The 20,263-nt window shown below is 40.9% G+C and overlaps 1 protein-coding gene across 1 annotated transcript; it reads left to right on the top strand.

The window, feature by feature from the left end:
- Positions 1-1,531: 1,531 nt before the first annotated feature.
- Positions 1,532-8,782, top strand: LOC103715806 (uncharacterized protein At1g01500-like). The gene is made up of 2 exons (XM_008803563.6): positions 1,532-2,637; positions 8,074-8,782. The coding sequence occupies exons 1-2, from the start codon at positions 1,828-1,830 to the stop codon at positions 8,299-8,301; spliced, it is 1,038 nt and encodes a 345-aa protein (XP_008801785.4). The 5' UTR covers positions 1,532-1,827; the 3' UTR covers positions 8,302-8,782.
- Positions 8,783-20,263: the final 11,481 nt, after the last annotated feature.

Here is a 20,263-nt window from a genome sequence, read left to right as displayed (position 1 = left end):
TGTGCCTCCCCAAAACCCTAGTCCACAACAACACCCTCATGACTTGGTCCCTTGCCTACATTGGCATCTAGCAACACACGTTCGACAAGGTGGGGATCTTTAACTCCACCATTGCGAACCACGTCGTCACCCTCGGCATTCATTTCATAGCCTTCTACGGTAAGTAGTCTACTGACTATGCTACCTTTACCTATAGCTCCCTCATCAGTCGCCTTAGCATCTTTCTCACTGTCTCCAACCCCAGCTCCATCCATGGTCTCGGTGGCTTCTCCAACACCATCATGAACTCCTGACAGGTCATCACGATCTCTAGCTTCTACAACCAGGCCGACTTTACGAAAAGTGACTTTCACGAGCTTGACTAGATTGCCAATGTGAAACCCTTCATTGAGATGCCGCAAAGACCACCCATGTCTCCCAACTAGTTTGCGAGGTGTTGCGTTTTGCTGTCGCTGTCGCTGAACGACTTGGTGAGTACTGTTTGGACCTTCGCCTGAGAAATTTTGAGTTAAAAGTTCAAAAAATGTCAAATTGAACCTTGTGACTAGTCTAACCGATTCATCATGTTCTCTTGAGTTCAACCAAGTTTTGACCACTTTTAAAATATACTTTGAACTAAATTGGACCAGTGACTGGTTCCTCGTTAAATTGGTTACACTTCTGGTCTAATTCTAAAAGCTAGGGTTGTGCATTGTTCAGGCCAAGTTGGTTTAGGGTTATTTTTGGAACTGAACCGACTTAAGTGGGTTTCCTAAAATTGAAACGGAAACATAACCAATCTATTTAAATTGGGTTCAAATTGACCCTAAAAAATCGGTTCCATTCGGTTTAGTTTATCAAGTTGAATTTAATGAGTTGAGCTATATGGATTAGGCTAAGTCTAAACATAAAAATTTTCTTTTATATAGAATTGATATTCAATGAATTGGACTAAATAGGTTGGACTAAGCCTCCACATATAAAAAAAATTAAGATATATATTTTTCTATATACATATGGGTCTAGTATGGTTATATATATATATATATATATATATATATATATATATATATATATATATATATATATATATATTGTCTACACATATGGATGGGACTATATTTGTTTGAATGTACATAGGTTTGGGTCGGATCGGTTAGAAACAGATGGATTCGGATCGGATTCATGGTTTGATTGATTATTTTGCACACCCTGCTAAAACCAGTTAGTTTCAAATCGGTACCTAATCTCTACATGCTTGTTTCTCCGCGGGCCCTACGACGTTTTGACTTCGAACCGCTTCGTGTAAGCTTTTCTACCCCTCGTCTGACAGCGGACCTCTGCCTCAAAAATTATACAAAAAAATATCTCCTTTTGCTTCCATTATTCCTCCGGAAGTATAATCCCTGAAATCAGACAAAATTCCACTCCGGTTTCAAAAATAACGATATTGAATACTTTTGTCTCTATTGGCGGTCCTACATAAGCTTATTCGGAAGATAGGAACAGCGGAAAACAAGTCTTAGCTGTGATTTATTTAGACCACCCTCCTGTCGTGAAATCGCCGCTGCTCCGCGCGCGCTGCTCTTCCCTCCCTTCGTCTTCGCCGCGCGCTGCTCCCTCTCTCCCTTGACCCTCCCTTCCTCTCTTCGCCTTCGACTTCCTCCCTTTCTCTCCAACACCCTCGTCCTCTCCCCAGCTCCCCCACCCCGATTCCAAGAACCATAACAATAATCCTAACCCTAATTCTCCATCTAATCATAGGGCAAGAAGACGACGAGGGGGAAATTGGAATCCATGGTGGAACCTTCGTCGTCCGGGCGCTGAATCCGGCCCGATTGGGCGGCGATGATGGATCTTTTGTCCCCTACGTCGGAGGAGAAGAAAGACCACTCGCCGTCCCTGGCGATCTCCCTTCCATCGCCTCCCCCGCCCCGGCGGGGAACCGCCGACGCCGCCGGCAACTTCTGCCGTCTTCTCGCCAACGGCCCCCCCGCCGCTCCGGCCCCCTCCTCCTGGTTCGAGATTCGCCTCTTCTACGTCCGCATCACCCCCTGCGCTGCCGACGCCGTGCCCCCCCGCCTCACCCTCTCCCATCTCCGCCGCGAGATGGGAGCCGCCCTCGAGATCAAAGGCGCCCGCGTCCCCAACTCCGACCCTACCTCCCTCCCCCTCCGCCGCGACCGCTTCGATCGCGACGCCGCCGAGGTCACCTACGTCAGCACCGAGGGCGTCCGCCTCACCGGGGCCGTCGATTTCGAGGTTTGCGATGATAGGGGCAATTTGATCCTCTGCGGTTCTCTGGGGAGGGTGGAGGCTCCGTGGAGCAATGGGGTAATTGGGTTCGACAACCATTCAGGGTCGTGCGATAAGGATCCGAAGACCGGGTGGAGCATGGATTGCTATTCTGCTGCATCGATTGCTTCCTCTGCGTTCATGCAATCCAAGCTTGGGATCTCGTCGCCGTCCATCGAGGTCTATGTGGCCGGGTGCTATGCAGGGGTTCCTTTGATAGTCACACAGACCGTTCAGCTCAGCCCGAGGCGGAAGGCCGCGAGGCCAGGAGCGCTGGATGCGATACCGGAGGATGAAGAGACCGCTGGGAGGGAGCAGGGAAGCAATGAAGGGTTGATTCACCGCAGAACATCATCATCATCTGTAAGTTGTTTTTTTTTTTTTTTTTAAATACATTCCTTGCAATTTGCAGTTTTCCTCCCCATTTCACATTGCTAAATCATAGTGAAACAGCTATTTCTTTTTAACTATAAGCTTTTTCTTGTTTGTTAGAAGTGAGAGCGGACGACAACTTTGCTCAACAGAGGTTTTAAGAAAGCATTGCTTGAGCATTTCATGCTTGGTCTAAGAATATCCGTGATAAGACTTAAGGGAATATTTAACTGCCTTCTCCTCCATAAAATTTCAGCAAAGCATATTATTCGAGCTGCTAGACTTGCAAGAGAAAGAGCAAGTAGGATGGTTACCAGTCCATTTCTGCAGGAATCTGTTTTACCCGTCAGATGCATTTATAACAGATTTCATCAAAAGCTAGAAGAGTGAGAACCAATAGGGAAGCTAGTAGGTTTACTATTAAAAGCCAGAGGAGAGAAAAGCATGATAACATATGGCGTATGACAGATGGTTGATTTTTAATGATCTTGATGGAAGGTCATAATGCATTAGTTTCCCTTCATTTCACATCTTAGATAATGTAGTAGCAAGTCCACTAAGCTGGTCATGATAACTTCCAGCAGTCTTGGTGTTTGCTAAGCTCAATTCACTGGCATAAAGGATGGTGGTGCTACAAATTCCATGGCTTGAAGCTTCTCCTAGCATCCAAACATGGGTTTGATGAACTCCCTATGATTTGCTCATACTACACGGTGAAACGAAATTAACCGCTAAGTGGATGCCCAATGTGTGAACATGCAACATAACAGAAAGATACTCTCAAAACTCACAAGCTGCATGAGGATAAGATATGCAAACCAATAGTCATTTCCACTAGGCTGATTGAAATTAGCGTCCAATTGGTTTTGCCCAAGATTAATTTATTTTGGCTGAAAAGCCCAGCCTAACAAGCCTTGATAAGAACCCATTTCTTTCTTTTGGCATGATAGGTATTTGGTGCGGGCTCTTGTCTTCTTGTCACTCTAGTCGGGGCACCTCAGTGTTATTTGATGTAGACTTTGCATTGTAGGACACATAAAGCCAGCTTCAAATTATTGGGAAAGGGGGTGAAGGTTACTTACAGTTCTAATACAATTTTTTCTATTTTATAATGCTTAGTTTGCAATTGTCAGGTTGATCTTTCATTTCCTATGTTGTTCCAAGGGTGCAAATTGTTAAAGTACTATGAAGAATGAAAAATGTTAAGATGGGTAATACATGTTATGAAAGAAGCCATATTGGTGCATTAGTGTAACCTTCTTAGTTACAGATTACCAATCTATGGCAATCATTAGATGTGATATATATTCTTTCCTACTTTGGTTGTGTTGCAGTGGGAGTTCATGGTTTTGGCATTGACAAAATGACATGAAACTTTATAGGCTTACACGTTACAGCTTGATGTTGCCATATTATCTCGTTTGTGTTCATATCTCGTCATGTTGATTGGATGTTCTAGTGGAATGACATAAACATAAGATAGATTTGTTTAATCAACTCACCTCTTCTATATAACATCGATGAATCATCCATAACAAGGAATTGACTAGCAACTGATAAAATGATTAATTAATTTTTGAAGAAGGTTATACATGCAAAAACAAGTCCTAATCAACAGGCAAGGTCGATGTGGTTGTCTGTTGTTAAAATTTCTACCCTTTCTTGTAAAAGAAATATTAAAATCCATAGACATCTTAATATAAGACTGGCTACAAATATGCTTTCATAATTATCATAAGTAGTCTTGCTAGTTGTAGCTAGTTTTTAAGACTAGAAGACATTCGAATAGGAGGGTTAATCTTGGCGCATCAGTAAAGTTGCTTCATTATGATATGAAGTTTACGGGTTCGAAATATAGAAACAACCTCTCTGCATGTAGGGTTAAGGCCAAGGATCGTAGAACCGGTAGCTGTATTGATCGATTATTGGACCGGTACTGAACCGATCGCCTTAACACAGAGCACCAGTCCGAATCGGTCGCCTTAACATAGCGCATGCGGTGCGCTGTGGCACCGGAGTCGGTGCGAACCAGTTCGCAACGGTTTCTAGCCATATCGGACGGAACCATCTGGTTCAGTCCGGTACGCTGGGTTTCGGCTCCACAAGGGCGAAACCATTTTTTAACGCTGAACCGGACCAATCAGAGACCAGACCGGTTCGGTACGGGCTGAATCGGACGGTACGGGCTGGTACAACATTTCTTGGTTAAGGCGATATATATTTGACCCTCCCCAACCTTACATGGTAGAAGCCTTGTATACTGGGCTGCCCTTTTGAAGATATTTGAATACTATTTTAGTAGAGTTACTTAGTCTAAGTTCATTTTGCATGATCACATTTGTGCATTCAAAAGATAAATAGGTGCCTCGTATTTGTGAAATTTTATTCATCGTTCCATCTTTAGCATTTTTTAAGTTATCCTGTTAAAAATGGTATATTGAGTTTTGTACATCACATAAGGATTCAATGAACTTATTCACAAAGCCTAAGCTTGGAAAGGAAGGGGGTGTGGTGGAGTTGAGGTTGTCTAAAGGGAATATTAGGGATATTGGGTATTTCAGTCAAGCCTCATACTCATAGGTTTTGACACGCATCTATTATTACCATATATTGTTTTTTGGGGGGGACTTTTAAGGGGTCCTCTGTGCCATCTTATGTTGGTTCTTTGATATGCCAAACAGACTCTTGTGGTGACTAATTGGGAAACCCAATCATAGAAGGTGCGTTGGGAAGGGAGGGAGTTTAGTATGAGAGGTGATTCAATCATAGAATTCATGAAACCTAGGTGTTTTGCTTTGACCTTATTTTATTAAAAATAATATATGCTCATGTGAGGGAGGTTTCATATGGCATTATGCTTTCTTACTGCCCCAAACAGGCTCTGACCCCTAAAAACTAGTTCCTGGGTGAGATTTCTTTATGAACATTGTGCGCACAGACAGAATCCACACAATGTGCACATAGATAGGGTCCACTTAGCAGATTGTTGGAAATAGCTAGGATGAAGGACATTCCTCAATTTTTATCCTTAGATGTCCAAAATTTGTCTATTTGGAAAAAGTTATCATAGAACACAAAAAAGAAAGGTCGAGTTTGATCATAAGATCCTTGTAGTTCCATTATCCATAGCATGTTGAGATTTATGTGCTTAATTATGTTCAGTTCTCAACATATTTAGTGGAAGATTGATGAATGTAGAACCATTTTAGGTCATTATAAAGGTGAACTTCTGACTTGTTGGTCATAGCTATGGATAACAACGGAATTAAGAGCATATGCATGAAAGAAACCTGTAATATGTATATGTAGATAAGAGGATTAGACCTCCTTCTATTGTCACTAGAGGGCACATACATTTTTTATGAAATGGAGAACTTTGTGAAGATATATGGTTCATTTGCTTATAGTACTTGTAAAATAAATAGACTATATATATGACACCAAATGTTAGATGCAAAGCCAAAAGTTTTGGGAGGAAAAATTTTTAGGTCGTCAGGCGGATGAAGGGGAGAGTTCTTTGAAGTTCCAGTGAAAATGTCAGGCAAATAAAATTTTGTGTATTCTGTTACACAAGGCAATATTTTTTTGTTAACCATATCATTCAAGTATTATACATACACGAAATATAAGGAACTATTTCATTTGGGTGAGGATGCTGACAGAAATGTGGATTCACATACAACAAGCTCATTGTATTGCAGAGAGAAGAGCATTGACATGGATGTTAATCTTATCAGGAAAGACAGGAGTAATTATATGCATGTAGACACTGGAGTTGCACTGATGGAGGATCAAGTGATTAGGAGCCAATAAAAATTGCATCGATGTGTGCATGATAGCATGAAGATTCCTTGCTAAGACGGGAGCTTAGGTTTTTGTGGTGAGGTACTTCAAGAATGTTAATGGAAGATACAGCTGAAAATATGATGAAGCTTATGTTGGCTGAGGTTTCCTTAACAGAAGAATATGGCAAAGGACTTACAAAGCCTAGACCAATTAGATTGATTTTTCTTTCAGAAAGAAGAATAGTACCTTTTTAGAGAGTAGCATGGCTTTGCACATGAGATAAGAGTATTTTAGTGTTTCTACAGCTAAATGGTGTTGGTTTGTACATAGTCCATTAGATTCTGAGGAAAGGAAGGGTAAAATCTGGTTCATATTTCAAATGGCCGATTGGTCATTGGGGATATTTAAGTTATGCAACTTTTTAATGAGGACATTCCATGTAAAAAAGCTGATTGCAACCCATAATGTTTCCATTAATATGGGGACTGAGTTGAACTATGTAAATTGAAATATTTTGAAATTTCACATAATGTTTTAATGTTTGAGCAAAAACAGATTATGCATTGGTACTAGGGGTGTCGATGAACTTGGCTGGCTTTGATCAGTTGGAAGGCCTAGCCCTGAAAAATATAGGCTTTGGCTCAGATTTCGGGCACTTGGGCCAGGTGTGGGCCAAAGAATATGAAGCCTATTTTTTTGGGGCCAGGCTTGGGCTTAGATTTCATAAAAACTTCACTATGCCTGATTTTAAGCTTGATTTGAACCTGAAAATAACCCCAAATTTCAATTAGATTAGGGCCTGCTATGTCCAGGGCAGGTTCAAATCCAGGTCTGGGCAGACCTTGCAAATGTTTTCTGATCAGGTCCTGTTATGTCACCTCTCTATAGATTAGTCCTGAATTATGTTGGACAGGGCAGGCGACGGGCGTACCTTAAAACTTAATTGGCAAATTGATGGATAAATGAACTTTCTTGGCCGTGTTGTTTAAGCTCAATTGTAAAGCAACCTCAAAGATTTCCCCAAACTTGGTTAAAGTTTGGACAAAGAAGAGAGGCAAGATTTGATGATTCTTCATGCTTGAAGATTCTGCTGGTACAGGAAACTTCAATAATATATAGTCATTTGTTTTGATTTATTCTAGTGTGAGGAGACTTCTGTTAGTTTCTGCTTTTAATTATTAGCATTTGGAAATCTTTGAAAAATTGGCTTCATAATCCTAGGAAGGCTAGATGAAGGAATTTAAACTCCATGCATATATTTCAAGTAAAGACACTTCTGATAATGTGCCAAAGGTAATTTTCCTTATGCGCTTGGTTTGAGTGATTATGTGAAGAGTTTCCACTAATATAGAACCTAATAGTACTAGTAAGGAGGTGGACATAGGATTTAGAAGAGGAAGAGGGTGCCTTGACAAGGCTACTGAGGGGAGGATCTCCTAGGCACCAAGGCGAGAAGAGAGCTTAGTAGGTGGATGTTTGGAACTTAAATTGTGTAGCCAATGAACCAGCTAAAATTACTTGCCTGTTTTGCTGTATGATCAATGGCTGTAGACAATTTTCTTGCTTGTTGCTTTGTTCATATATCATCTATTTAAACTTATAAGATGATTGGAACTAATCAAAGCTGTACGGCTTTTACAGGTTACAGAAGAGATTGATGAATATGATCCAAATATCAAGGTTGGTCATAGATACTATCCTGAAGGTTGGTACTTGGATGATGATGGCCAATTAACATGGTTCAATGCTGGTGTTAGAGTCGGTGTTGGGATAGGATTGGGAATGTGTGTTGGAATAGGAATTGGTATTGGACTCCTCATGCGTTCGTACCAGGCAACTACCAGAAATTTCAGGAGGCGATTCTTCTAAGTTCAACCAGAATGCCTGACTTTGCTCTTACAACCAACACTCCTTGCAGTAATGCTTCTAGAAAATTTTGACGGCATAAGAAGCTCCTTCAATGCCTCCTACGCCCGGCAGCACAAGATTCGGCACTGATTGTATTGTTCGTGGTTTGTTGATTGGTTGGTTTTTCTGTAAAGGCTCTGCCATAGAGCTATTCTGTGTCCGATTTGTGTGCGCTAATACTCAGCTTCTGAATGAGATATTTTTTGTGGATAGAAAACTTCGTCTGACCGGACCACCCAGGACTGCACATTGTGGGTTTTAGTTCAGAAGATTATCCCTGTTTTTCACCTTTTGGCTCTTATAAATTTTAGAGAGTCAGAATCGAACAATGGACATGATGTGTTATTGACATGTATCTATGTTTAGGGATAACCTGTGAAAATTTTATTAGCTAAACTGTATGTGAATGCTACCATGATCTATTTTGGTAAACTTATTTAAATTTATGTCTTTTTATTTAGTTATATTGTGATGTCTTGGTACCCTATCTATATTGTAGGTTGAACTAAGAGTTCCATGCCCATGTCATTCCACGCCTATTGTCAGGGATGTACTGTAAGGATGCTGTGATTGCTGGAGATGGGTTTCGAGAAAGAGCACAGATCCTCTCCAGAAAGAGCACGGATCCTCTGCGGGGCATGGTTTGTGCTGTAGAGCTTGGTATAGTGCTTGATGACCGCCGGAGATGGATGGCCATCCAACAAGATGTTTTTATATGTCATACTTTGATGGATATCCATTTTTTGATGATGGCCATCACCATCCGGTGCAGTGCAAATAGCGCTCCATGGAGGATCCTTGATCTTGGAGAAAATAATAGTGATATCCTAGGGAAGATAATAGTGAAATGTGACTGGTTAAGCTGTAATCAATTTGCTCCCTCAGTGGAGGGAGGTTTTCGGGCATTTAATACCTATACCGCAAGAACATAGATGCATGATTAATAAGTTTGCTTCTAGCAGCCATCATCATCGAGCGTTGCATCGGATGCTGCAGTGCAAACAGCGCACCATGGAGAATCTTTGATCTTTAAGAAATTAATAGTGGAATATGACTAGCTTAGCTGTAATCAATTTGCTCTCTTGGAGGGAGATTTCTAGGCATTGAATGCCTATACTACAAGAATGTAGATTCTTGATTAATGAGTTTGTTTCGAGCATATGCCTGGGGAAACAGACCAGGTTGTGGAATGGAACAAGGGAGGTCATGTGGTATATGTTTTATGTGGTAAGGGTTATATCTGGAGATTATACCTAGAGAACTATGTAACTGTGATCTGTAAATCATTCCACACGTATTGTTGTGGCCGAACTAAAGCTCCGAGAATATGTTGTCAAACGGTCGCATTACATGGCCCGGCTAATTCGAGTAAGGCCAGGCTTAATCGAGTCCAGGCTGTTTGACAGTATAAGAATGTTAAGGTTGACCTTGAGAGGAGGTATGGGTTTTGGCACTTTCGATTCCTGCGGGGGAGACGACAGATAGATTGGTCTGGATTTCGACAGGAAGGACGAAGGTACGCGCTAGAGACTTGCAAATACTGATGGGAGGGGAGACAATCCGACAAATTGATGGTGGGTGGATTTGGAGGATGCGTATCCACCCTTACGTAGCTTTGTTCATATGGAAAGTGGCGTAGGGCTATCTATCAACCCGAAGTGTGGTAGCTAGGAGGGGTGTAAGAATTACGCCGATGTGTGAGAAGTGCCCCGACATGGAGGAGTCTATCAGTCATGTGCTGCTCGGTTGCCCTCGGACAATGCATGTTTAGAGGAGAGCTTCATTCCCCATGCCGCACTCTATGAGGTCGACCGAGGAGCTTTTACGCCAATTGAGAGAGGCTATGAGGAGACCGAGTCCTGCTAAGTAGGGCATTATGTGTGCTTAACTGGTTTATCACATCTAGCTGGACAGAAATGCCCGTCTCTTTGAAGGTAGGAGGACATCCCCGAGGGCTGTGGTAGATAGAGCTCTCCTCCAATCTATAGAGATCATCAACACGACCATGACGACTTCATCCGAGATGGCTAGGGACATCTGGAATTTCCACTTCGCTGCTGTAGTGCCTAGATTTACACTTGTCTCTTGGGAGCTCCTGCCCCCCGGCCATGTGAATTTCGACGACAATGTGTTGGCAGATGGAGACAGAGGAGGTATGGGTTTTGTGATCAGGGATCACAATTGCAGGTTGGTTACTGTGGGAGGGTATCACACCTGTGACATAATAGCCATTTGTGCGGAGCTCCGGGCAGCTTGGGAGAGCATTACCTTTACGAGGCGTATTCTAGGGGCTGACAACATCTTCCTAGATGGGGACTCAGTGACAGTGGTTGAGTTGATCTGGAATAAGAAGTGAAGGGGCGATGACCACCCACTACTCAGGATATTCACAGGATAGCGAGAGAATGCGACTCATTTCAGGTTGCTCATATGTATCGAGAGGCAAACATAACTGCAAATTAAATTGCCTCCTTTATTGCTCACTACTCGAGAGAGTTTCTTTGGACATGCCTCGAAGCCGCCCCTCCACCCTTGCACCATTTTTTTTCTCTCGACTCTATGGGTTGCACTCACACTAGAGCAGTGTGAACAACCATTGTACCCCACAAAAAAAAAGGTTGATCTTAAAAAATTTATGACCCGACCAACAATACTATCATGTTATTCGGAAGGCCAACCAAATGCCATGTTAATGAAGGGACTAGCAATGAGTTGGTATGATCTAACCAAAATCAAATAGTATTGTAAGGATCCATATTGGCCTAAGTTAAGCTCCATATCGGCTAATGCATTGGATATATTTTAGGTACTTGTACAGAGCCGAAAAAATCCAAGTAAGAATTATTACGAATGGTATTAGAGCAGACTCAGCCCATGACCCATGTAGACTAAGGGATACTGTAGTTTGAGTCCACTTAGATGAATCAAAAGTTAAAATATTTGTGATTGAATTTGAATGGATTTAGATTCTTAGCTTAGTAAGAATGCTAGAGCTTCGTATTTTTGGTCCCATATCAACTATGCATAAGATAGATGATTTTAGATACTGTTGAGGAGCCTAAATAAATCTTTTGGCTATTTTTTTTTTAGGTGAGATTTTAGATTGTTACAAATATATTTTAGTCTTAACTTGCACCAAACCTCTCTAAATACCGAGCTGGCATTGATCGACCCAAAGGCTCAACAATGGATGGCGCGACTGAGCGAGGTTTGTCGGGGGCTTGGCTTGAAGTATACGCAGCATGAAGAGGACCGAATCCATCTGGTTGAAATTCGTTGAGTTGAAATAAGAAGTTTCATTACATTATTGTTCTTGTCATCGCCCGAGGGAAGGGAGGACTGGGCGATGGAGCACCGGAGAGTGAGGAGAAGCATGGGGAGCTAGGAATGGTGATTATTATAGGAGAGGATACTCGCTGGTGAGTCAAAAGTCCTCAAGCACCAACCAGTGCAGGATGTGGAGCTCGAGGTAGGTCCTAATTCGAGTCAAGGAGGTAGGTCCTAATTCGAGTCACTTTACTGAGCTTCGGCTCGAATTTGGCCCTAGGCTCAGGTTGAGCTCAGGCCTTATTTTCATAAAATTTTTGGACTTAAATCCAGCCTAAAGCTCGAGTAAGAAATTCGAGCCAGGCTTAGGTAGAGGCATGACCCAACCTGACCCCACCCATTTCTAGAAAGGTTTGAGCTTGAGTTCAACTGCGAGGAAATGATTGCAAAGATCCTGCTTAGGAGTCAATTGTTTTGGCTAAGATCTCATATTTACCCTCTGTTTGAGAGTTTTGAGGAAAAAAAGAAAAGAAAGGAAAACTTTAATGAGGAGAGAAAAAAAAAGAAAGAAATGGAATAGACTTTTCTCTCATCTTGTTTGGGAGTTTTAGGAGGGAAGAGAAAGTACTTTCCTTCCTCTTATTTGAGAGTTTAGAGAGAAAAAAAAGAAAACATATATTTTTAACACTTTTACTAAAATACCCTTATTATAAAAGGGGTATGTTTATAGGTAGAGGTGCAAATGGATCGGGTCGGACCGGGTCATGAGTGACTGGGTCAGCTGAAAGTGCAGCTGTGGAGATGGAGCTCCGTAGAGGTGCATCAGATGGGTATATGGAGATGGAGATGACATATGAAACATTAAAACAAAAGATGCCCTATGATATATTTATCCTTTTAATTTGGTACTTTTTTAATTTAAGAGTAAAATAGATATTATAAAAATTTATTAAGTTCCAATTCCTTTCTTTCCAAATCCTTCCATTTATGGGAAGAAAGAAAGGAGAGAATTGGAGCCCAAATTTTTTTCTCCTATTGCCTTCTATTCCCTTCTTTTCTTTTCTTTTTCCTCCACTAAAAAACTCCCAAACATCAAAATTTTTAACTTTCTCTTTCATTTCATTCCTTTCTCCTCAATTTCAAGTTTTCAAATGGAGCCTTAAAGTTGTATAAGAAATTAAGGAGTTATAAATTGGAGTAAAGAAAAAAAAACTTAAAAAAATATTAGCTGGTAGATTTAAACCTTCAACCTTAAGGTTTATAGCCATATGCTCCAATCAACTATGCTAGGAGCCTAGGAGATTAAGAAACGCACCATAGATAAACAAACTGGAGTAAATCTTAGTGGAGAAATTACTTAGTTACAGATCGGGCGAGACCTTATTCCAACCCTAGAGCACCGATCAAAAGCCAAAAAAATTAGAGAAATTTCACACAAATCTAGCAGTCTTCGAATCAAATCTTGTAGAGGAAAGGACAAAATATTTGGAAATTTGAGGACTTACTACTCCGGATTCATGGCGGGAGATCGAGGGAACTGGTGCTCTTGCCACAGGGTAATTCCGGCGGGGTTCGCGATGGGTTTTTCGCCGGAAAAGCGGGATGGAGATGATGGAACCGTCCCACTCTAGAGTTTCGACAAGAGAAATAGAACTAGGAACGAAGATGGAGGATTCTAACGGCGAAGAGGGTAACGCTGAAAACCGTGTGAGATCAAATAGAGCCAAATTACATATTTAGCCTCGTACTTCTTAAGAAACACAATTAACATAGTTTCTAAGGAGCCCAATAGTCTGAAATGGATGCGTCGGTCAAAAATTTATCAACCTAAACTTAATTTATTTATTAAATAAATTAAATTTTAAATTTAAATTAAATAGATAACGTAATCCACATAATTTATTTATTGGATAGATTAAAAAATTAGTTAAATATATTTAAACAGATTAAACAGTTTAAACGACCTGGTTAAACATATCAGAAACAATTTAAATAGATTTTAAATAAGTTAAACGGATTGGATTATGACCTGACCTAATTTTTAAATGAGTCAAAGATTTAAATTTGAATTCAACTCATTTAATAAGTATATTTAGTCGAGTTGACCCATTTATTATCCAACCATATTTTGTTGGTCAAATCATTAATTGTTATCCTTAACTACATTAAATTGCTACTGTAGCTTGACTGGTTAGAACTTGGATAAGGTTTTAAATAGCAGTGTTACTATAAAATTCATTATGGCAGTTTCAGTCACCCTCATCAAATTAGATAATGCAAAATTAGTCATTGTGATTGTTGGACATATTCTGCCGCTGTGCGGGCCATACCTTGCGGGGTCCCTGAGCAGCACAAGGAGGGTCACTGTCAGCATGTCCTGCCGCCTGTCAACGGCGATGGCTTGGTTAGTAGGTGGGTTATACCCGAGGGTCCCTGAACCCATGGCGAGGCCAAGTCGGAATCCGGGGTGGGCGAGGCCTGGTCGGAGTCGACTCGTGGCGCTGCCTTTGGTGGGGTTTAAGGAAATAGAGTTGCGCCTTTACTAACACCGGTCGGTTTTGGTGTAATGGTAGCGCTTGATCCTGACAGTGATTATAATAATTCATTGTACTAGTAGAAGTATTATCTTTTATGGCCAGGAGTTAGCATACATTATATTAGATACTTGGTGCATTAGATGACTGGATATTATGGCTGATAGGCTTGTTAGTTTTAAAGTGCTTGCGATGGAATCCGTGGTGTCAGGCTTGGAGTCTTCCTTCATGTGTATTTTTGCTTATCATGTTGTGTCAATATTATGAACAGGATATTTATATAACGGTCTGGTTACTAAATTATAAGGCATGAAAGTTCATTGCATATATCCACGCTGTCCCTCTTTTTTATGGCGATATCTCATCAACAATCCAGATAAGCGATCAATTGCAAGCAACAACTATTATTATTGTTTATGGTTCAAAGCCCACATATAAAAACTACAACAAATTAAGGTTGAGGTTTAGAGAATTGCAACACATTTTCTTCAGCATAGGAACAATCACCTAGTATCTTTTCAAGAATTTACAAAATAAATGAATGAATGAATTTAATTTAGAAAGTATTGTTTTTGTGGCTTTATTAATGACTTTGTGATGGAAATATATGTGAATATATAGATAAATATAGAGTTTCTCTATAAAAAAAGAAAAATACAGATAGACAACCATAACATGTATCCTAGATAAGTATGGTCTTAGAAGTCTCTATAAAAGCTGAGAGAAATCAAGAATTTGTCCAGGTCACTTCTCATGCATAAAATATTTTACATGCATAGAAGTGGTAGTGCAGGCCAAGCACTGGACAGAAGTCTCCAGTTGTCCAGCACCATGGATCATCGAGATGCATTGGAGCCAAGTGATACCGTGCCAATATTAAGGCTACAAATAGGTCGGATCGATCCATAACCTGACCTGACCCGATCTATTTAGATTCGACCTACTTAAATCCGATCCGACCTATTTTGGAGGACCTATGGGGCCGGGTCAGATTTTAAAATTGGACACGTTACATTTTTCGAGTTCGTTCTGAGTATACTGAATTCAGACATGATTCGAGTTTGTTGCTTGTGATAGTGCGATTAATGGTCGGAATTTCACTTCAATGATCAATGTTGGGGTTTAAATTTGGCCCGAGGGTGTTCACGCTAGAGGAGTCAAGGGAGCCACCGGAATATCCAGGAAGAAGGCGAGCCACCTCCCGTGCGACGGTGTACCTGCACAAAGCCTCACCGGTGATTCCGGTGAGGGCCCTCCAACGATCAAGTTAGAGTCGATTTCGGATGGATTCTCAAAAGTCCCCCCTTACGTTACCTTACAGGGCTATTTGTAGTTCCTGTAGAGATATCCAGATGGCGAATGTATAGCTCATTCTCATCATGAGAGGGAATGGCTTTAAGCCAGACGGCAATTAGCTAGGGCTTGCTTGTGGCACGCAACACGGTCCATTCTCGTGAATAGTAAGGCGTTGACAGTCGTAGCAGGAGACGGCCGGAGTAGCATGGCATTATCTTTGACTGTCATTGGCCAGCAGGTAAGGTGTGGCGTGGAGGTGTTGCGATGTACGACCATGTAGATGGGTGTGGGTACGCTCGTAGATGCGGTCATGGGCGAAGCCGTGCTCGTTGAGAAGTCGCATCATATATTCAGCGAGGTCGGCTTAACAGGTACTGAGGTTAGTCCGGCATCCCTGATTCCGAGATGTGCTCCGTAGAGTGCCCCGAGCTCGGGGGTCAGGGCGCGTTATTGGATAAGGCACCTCGAGCTCGGTCGTGGTGTGTCGGTGAATATAGGGGCACCCTAAGCTCGGCCAGGGCACGTTGTTTATTGAGTGTGCTAGAGCAGCTCGGCGGAGAGCAAGGTATTGTCCGCTTTGGAGGAGCACGCATGTGCTTAACATCGTGCGCGGATCGTGCATGGCAATTTTTTCCTCACGGCTTTGTCTCACGAGGGGCGCCTTGCTATGAGCATCGAAGAAGGTCGGCGTAGGTTGTAGCAGCGGAGAGACCTGTCTGAGGTTGGCTAAGCCTTCGATGAAGTTTGAGCTCGGATTGACTCTTAGCGGGACCGAGGTCCGGCTCAACCGGTGTTGGGGCTTGTTTTGGAGTAGCATTGGGTGGCCCTACGGTAGTAAGCAGGACGATCCATTTTGCCCCCCATCAATCAACATACAAATAAAAGCAAATTGAATTGAAGGAATCTTTAATTCTCTTGAAGAAGTTTTTATTGATATTGAAAGCATGCTTTACCTAATGCATTACATAGAACATAACCTAAAATCCTAATTCAAGCATTAAATCTGAAACATAACTATACTCCAAATAGGACTTAATAATAAAGAAACATGTTTGGATTATTCTATTATAACTATAGAAATCTAGCTTTAATTCCATATTGTCTCTAATGAAAAATTTATAGAGGAATCCGGCTAATCAGCTAACTCATGCAAAGCCTGGAATAGTCCCGTGGTTATAGTACTTGCTAGCTGCACCTTATGCCGCATCATCCTTCCTTTCATATAGAGTTAAAACTAGGGACCTCTGCAGATTATAGTATTCTAGCCTTTTAGCGTTTCAGGATGATACATGGGCGTGGATGATTGGTTTCAACCTAGAGTTGCTCTGTTTATTTGGGAAGTAGTTTGGCCCCAGATTCCATGTCGAGATACTAGCGAGTAGGGGGATCAATATTTCTCGGTATTATGATTGATGTCTAAAAGTAGAGGAGATTGTTTTAATGCGTGAGGGCGATGTGGGTTTGATGGCTATTGGATAATCCTTCTTCAGTTACTCTATCCTCCACACTAATAGATGCCTTTTAGTTTTCTCTAAAGAATGGCACACAAAAGGTCTCCAAATAATGAAGGTGATTCAAGCATCATACATTGCTTATCCTATTTGGTTGGTCTGAAATGGTCCCATGTTTGAAAATAGATATTACTTATCTAGTCTCATCCTCATGAGAGCTTTGATGCAAGCTGCCGAGATTTCTTATTTATATGCTGTTGGAGATTCATTTGTAATTAGGGATATTTGGAACTCCTAGGCAGGTTTTGCACTTTCTCAAAAGATCTATATCACTTGGGAGCTCACACACCTTTGCTATCTCAAGATTAACATTAACGATATTGTATTAGATGGCGATAGAAGAGGTGGAGCTGGATTTGTGGTCAGAGGCCCAAACTCATGTTTTATGATTTTGGGGGTTGCCATATGACACCACATTCTTAGAAGGAATCAAATATGCTATTGTCATCTTACGAGCTAATCATATTATTTTGGCGGGCGATTCAAGCATTGTGGTCGACCGGGTAAGGAAATAATTTGAGTCAATTGGCACCCACCTATTGCTTTTGGATATTTGGAAGATCATCAAGAATGAAGTGACCTATATTTACATAGAGGCAAATAATGCTATGGATTGGGTGGCATATTATATAGGAGAACTTTTCTTTAATTCTTTTAAGTATTTTATTTTTTGATTCTTTTGGATGTATCTGCACTAGGGTGCTATAATTCATCCACAAAAAGGAGGTGGAGGAAGAGGAGGCGAGGATTGAGTCAGGCCTCGACTCTTTAAACTAGCACAGAGTAGAGAGTTTGGGATGGTCAGGTTTAAGTCCAACCCATTCGTGGCACCTGTGCAGAGTGGTCCACAAGACATGTTTTGTGATGATCCATATTTTTTATTTTAGATCAACTCTTGCTTCAAGGCTCAACCCATCAATGGATTTACATTTTTCTTCTCCAAGCCTTAATAGCCCAAGAAAAAAAAAAGATAATCAATTCATTTATTTTTGCTATTTGATCAATTCGTCAAGAGAGGCCAGTCTCACGACCTTGAATCAATTCATTAAAAGAGGCCAGCCTGACAACCTTGAATCTAACATGTACCCAACCCAAGTGTCTGATCATAGACCTGATCCCATTCCAATGTAACAATAACTTGCTCCTGTTAAAGCCAGGACAATGATGGGTTATATTTGGGTCTAAATCTAAGAATAGAAACGAGCTGAACCAGATCTCAATCAAACTAGACCTATAACTACATCAATCACAATTAATGCATTCGTTCCAAAAATCTAAAGAGAAATCTTACGAACTCCTTAAATTGAGCTGTAGATGGATTTTCTCAAAACAAAGAAAAAAAATTAATGGCAAATTCGCATGGAAGAGAAATGTAGCTAAGTGGTCATGATCCTCTTGCTCCATGAAGAGCTACAAATGCCAAAAAGCTAATATCAGAGGATGTCCCTCAAGGATAGGGGTTGTATTTTTCGCCCGAAATAATCATTTCTCTTCCTTTGCACGAATCCACTATTGGACCGCATTATGTTCACTTCAAGATCTGTGCAAAAGAGTTCGGAGTGCTTTTAAATTTACGGAAGGTACGATCCAACAATCGACATTATGCAAAAAGATCAATTCTTCAGATACAACCCGAACCCTCTTCCTCTCAAGTACCCGATTGTAGCTCTTGCTGATGCGGCGCATGAGGGTTTATTGTAATTTACCATTTGATGCAATTTATAAGTTGGTTAAATCATGCCTTGCCATGCCCAAGCCACATCGGCTCGGGGAATTTATATGATAAGGACTTAGATGTTAAATAAATCTTGTTGTAGTTAGGGGAACCTAGTTTCAATTCGTATCCATTTTCTATTAAAAAAAAAGGAAATAAAAAGTCATTCTTGATTTCTATTCATGGCATCATATTTGTCTGATTCAAATCTCCATGCTTGTGCTTGTACGACAGCTGTAACTTTCAAACCAGTTACATGTCTCGGTCTCCCTCAAGACTTGGAAGTTTTCTCAGATAACGAATGTAAGTTTCGGCCTCCCGCCGGCAGGACTCAAAACCTTTCCCTTTAAGCAAGCTTTAATCTCTTGAATGCATCATGAGAATTGAGAGCAGCAGCAAGAATTTAACCCTTGACTGCCATCTCTCTCCCCTTTCCGTTGTCTGAATTCTTTTTTCTCAGTCTTTCTCCATGGCTCAAAGAGTACTTTTCCAGCCAGCTGAACCCGGCAACTTCTAACTGGTTCGACCGGAACAGTAGAATTGAATCCAGCCACAGCAAACAAGTCAGCAGCATGACGTACGAGCCAACGTATATCTCTAATCCATGCTCTCGTAGGGAAAATGGACTGATCTTTATAAGTATGTGAACAAAACCTAGGATTGTTAATTGAACAAATTGCTGTTGTAGGTCTTCTGAATTTTGACCAAAAAATTCCAGTATTCATTTTAAATTTAGTTAGTTAATATTCTTCCAGCTTTCTTTCAAAACGAGTAGCTGTCGATAGTATTTAATATTCTACATTTGTGACTTGGCAAGAAAGAAATCGTCAATTAAAAGGATAGAACGAAGATTAAGTGAAAGGAGTAGAGCTTCCTGGTGGCTTCCTCCGGTCGTTCGGACTCGGCGAGTCATAGCCTTGTTTTGTGATGGATTAGAATTGTAGTTTAATGGATACCGGGAAGGTAAACGCGGAAAAGCGTCGCTCTCGGATGGTATGCGTCAAAGACTCAAACATGATAAGAACAGAGGATTGTCAAACAAGAAAACATAAAAAAAAAAGAGGCATCGGGATCGGGGAGACTTTCCTAACTTGAGAGAAAAAGTCAAAAACATTGAAACCCCTAAATGCACCTCGACTTTGTGGATATTAACATAAATGCACCGGATTCCGTAATCCATTGGTCAGCTTCCACCATAAATAATAGACCATCACACGCCTCAAACTTTTTGGACATCATAATAACTATGTTGTAGAAGTCATAAATGTATCACCTCTTTTTTAGAGCTTAAGTATGACAGTTTCAACTAATATTGGTATATGCTTCATGGACATGATCAACTATAAGTCTCTAGCAAAATATGATGTATCTATTGGGTTAATATTGGCCTAATGTAACTGTTTATGCGGTAAATTCAAGAGTAGTGTTAATACCCCAATGTATTTTTTTTTTCTTTTGTAGTAGGATTCTCTACTAGGTTTATCCCTTCTCATAGCATAGTTGGCTAAGTTGATGTCAGGCTGCAGATACCACTATCCCCAGTGTCTGAATAATGTATCATCTCATATATATTATAAATATATATTATGTATATTATATAT

This window comes from Phoenix dactylifera, chromosome 10 (assembly GCF_051530095.1).
Source record: "Phoenix dactylifera cultivar Ajwa chromosome 10, Ajwa_hap1_PhDact_Kaust_v1.1, whole genome shotgun sequence".
NCBI classification, from domain to species: Eukaryota; Viridiplantae; Streptophyta; class Magnoliopsida; order Arecales; family Arecaceae; genus Phoenix; species Phoenix dactylifera.
The sequence above is the reverse complement of the archived record's forward strand: the minus strand, read 5'-3'. Positions and strand labels throughout refer to the sequence as shown.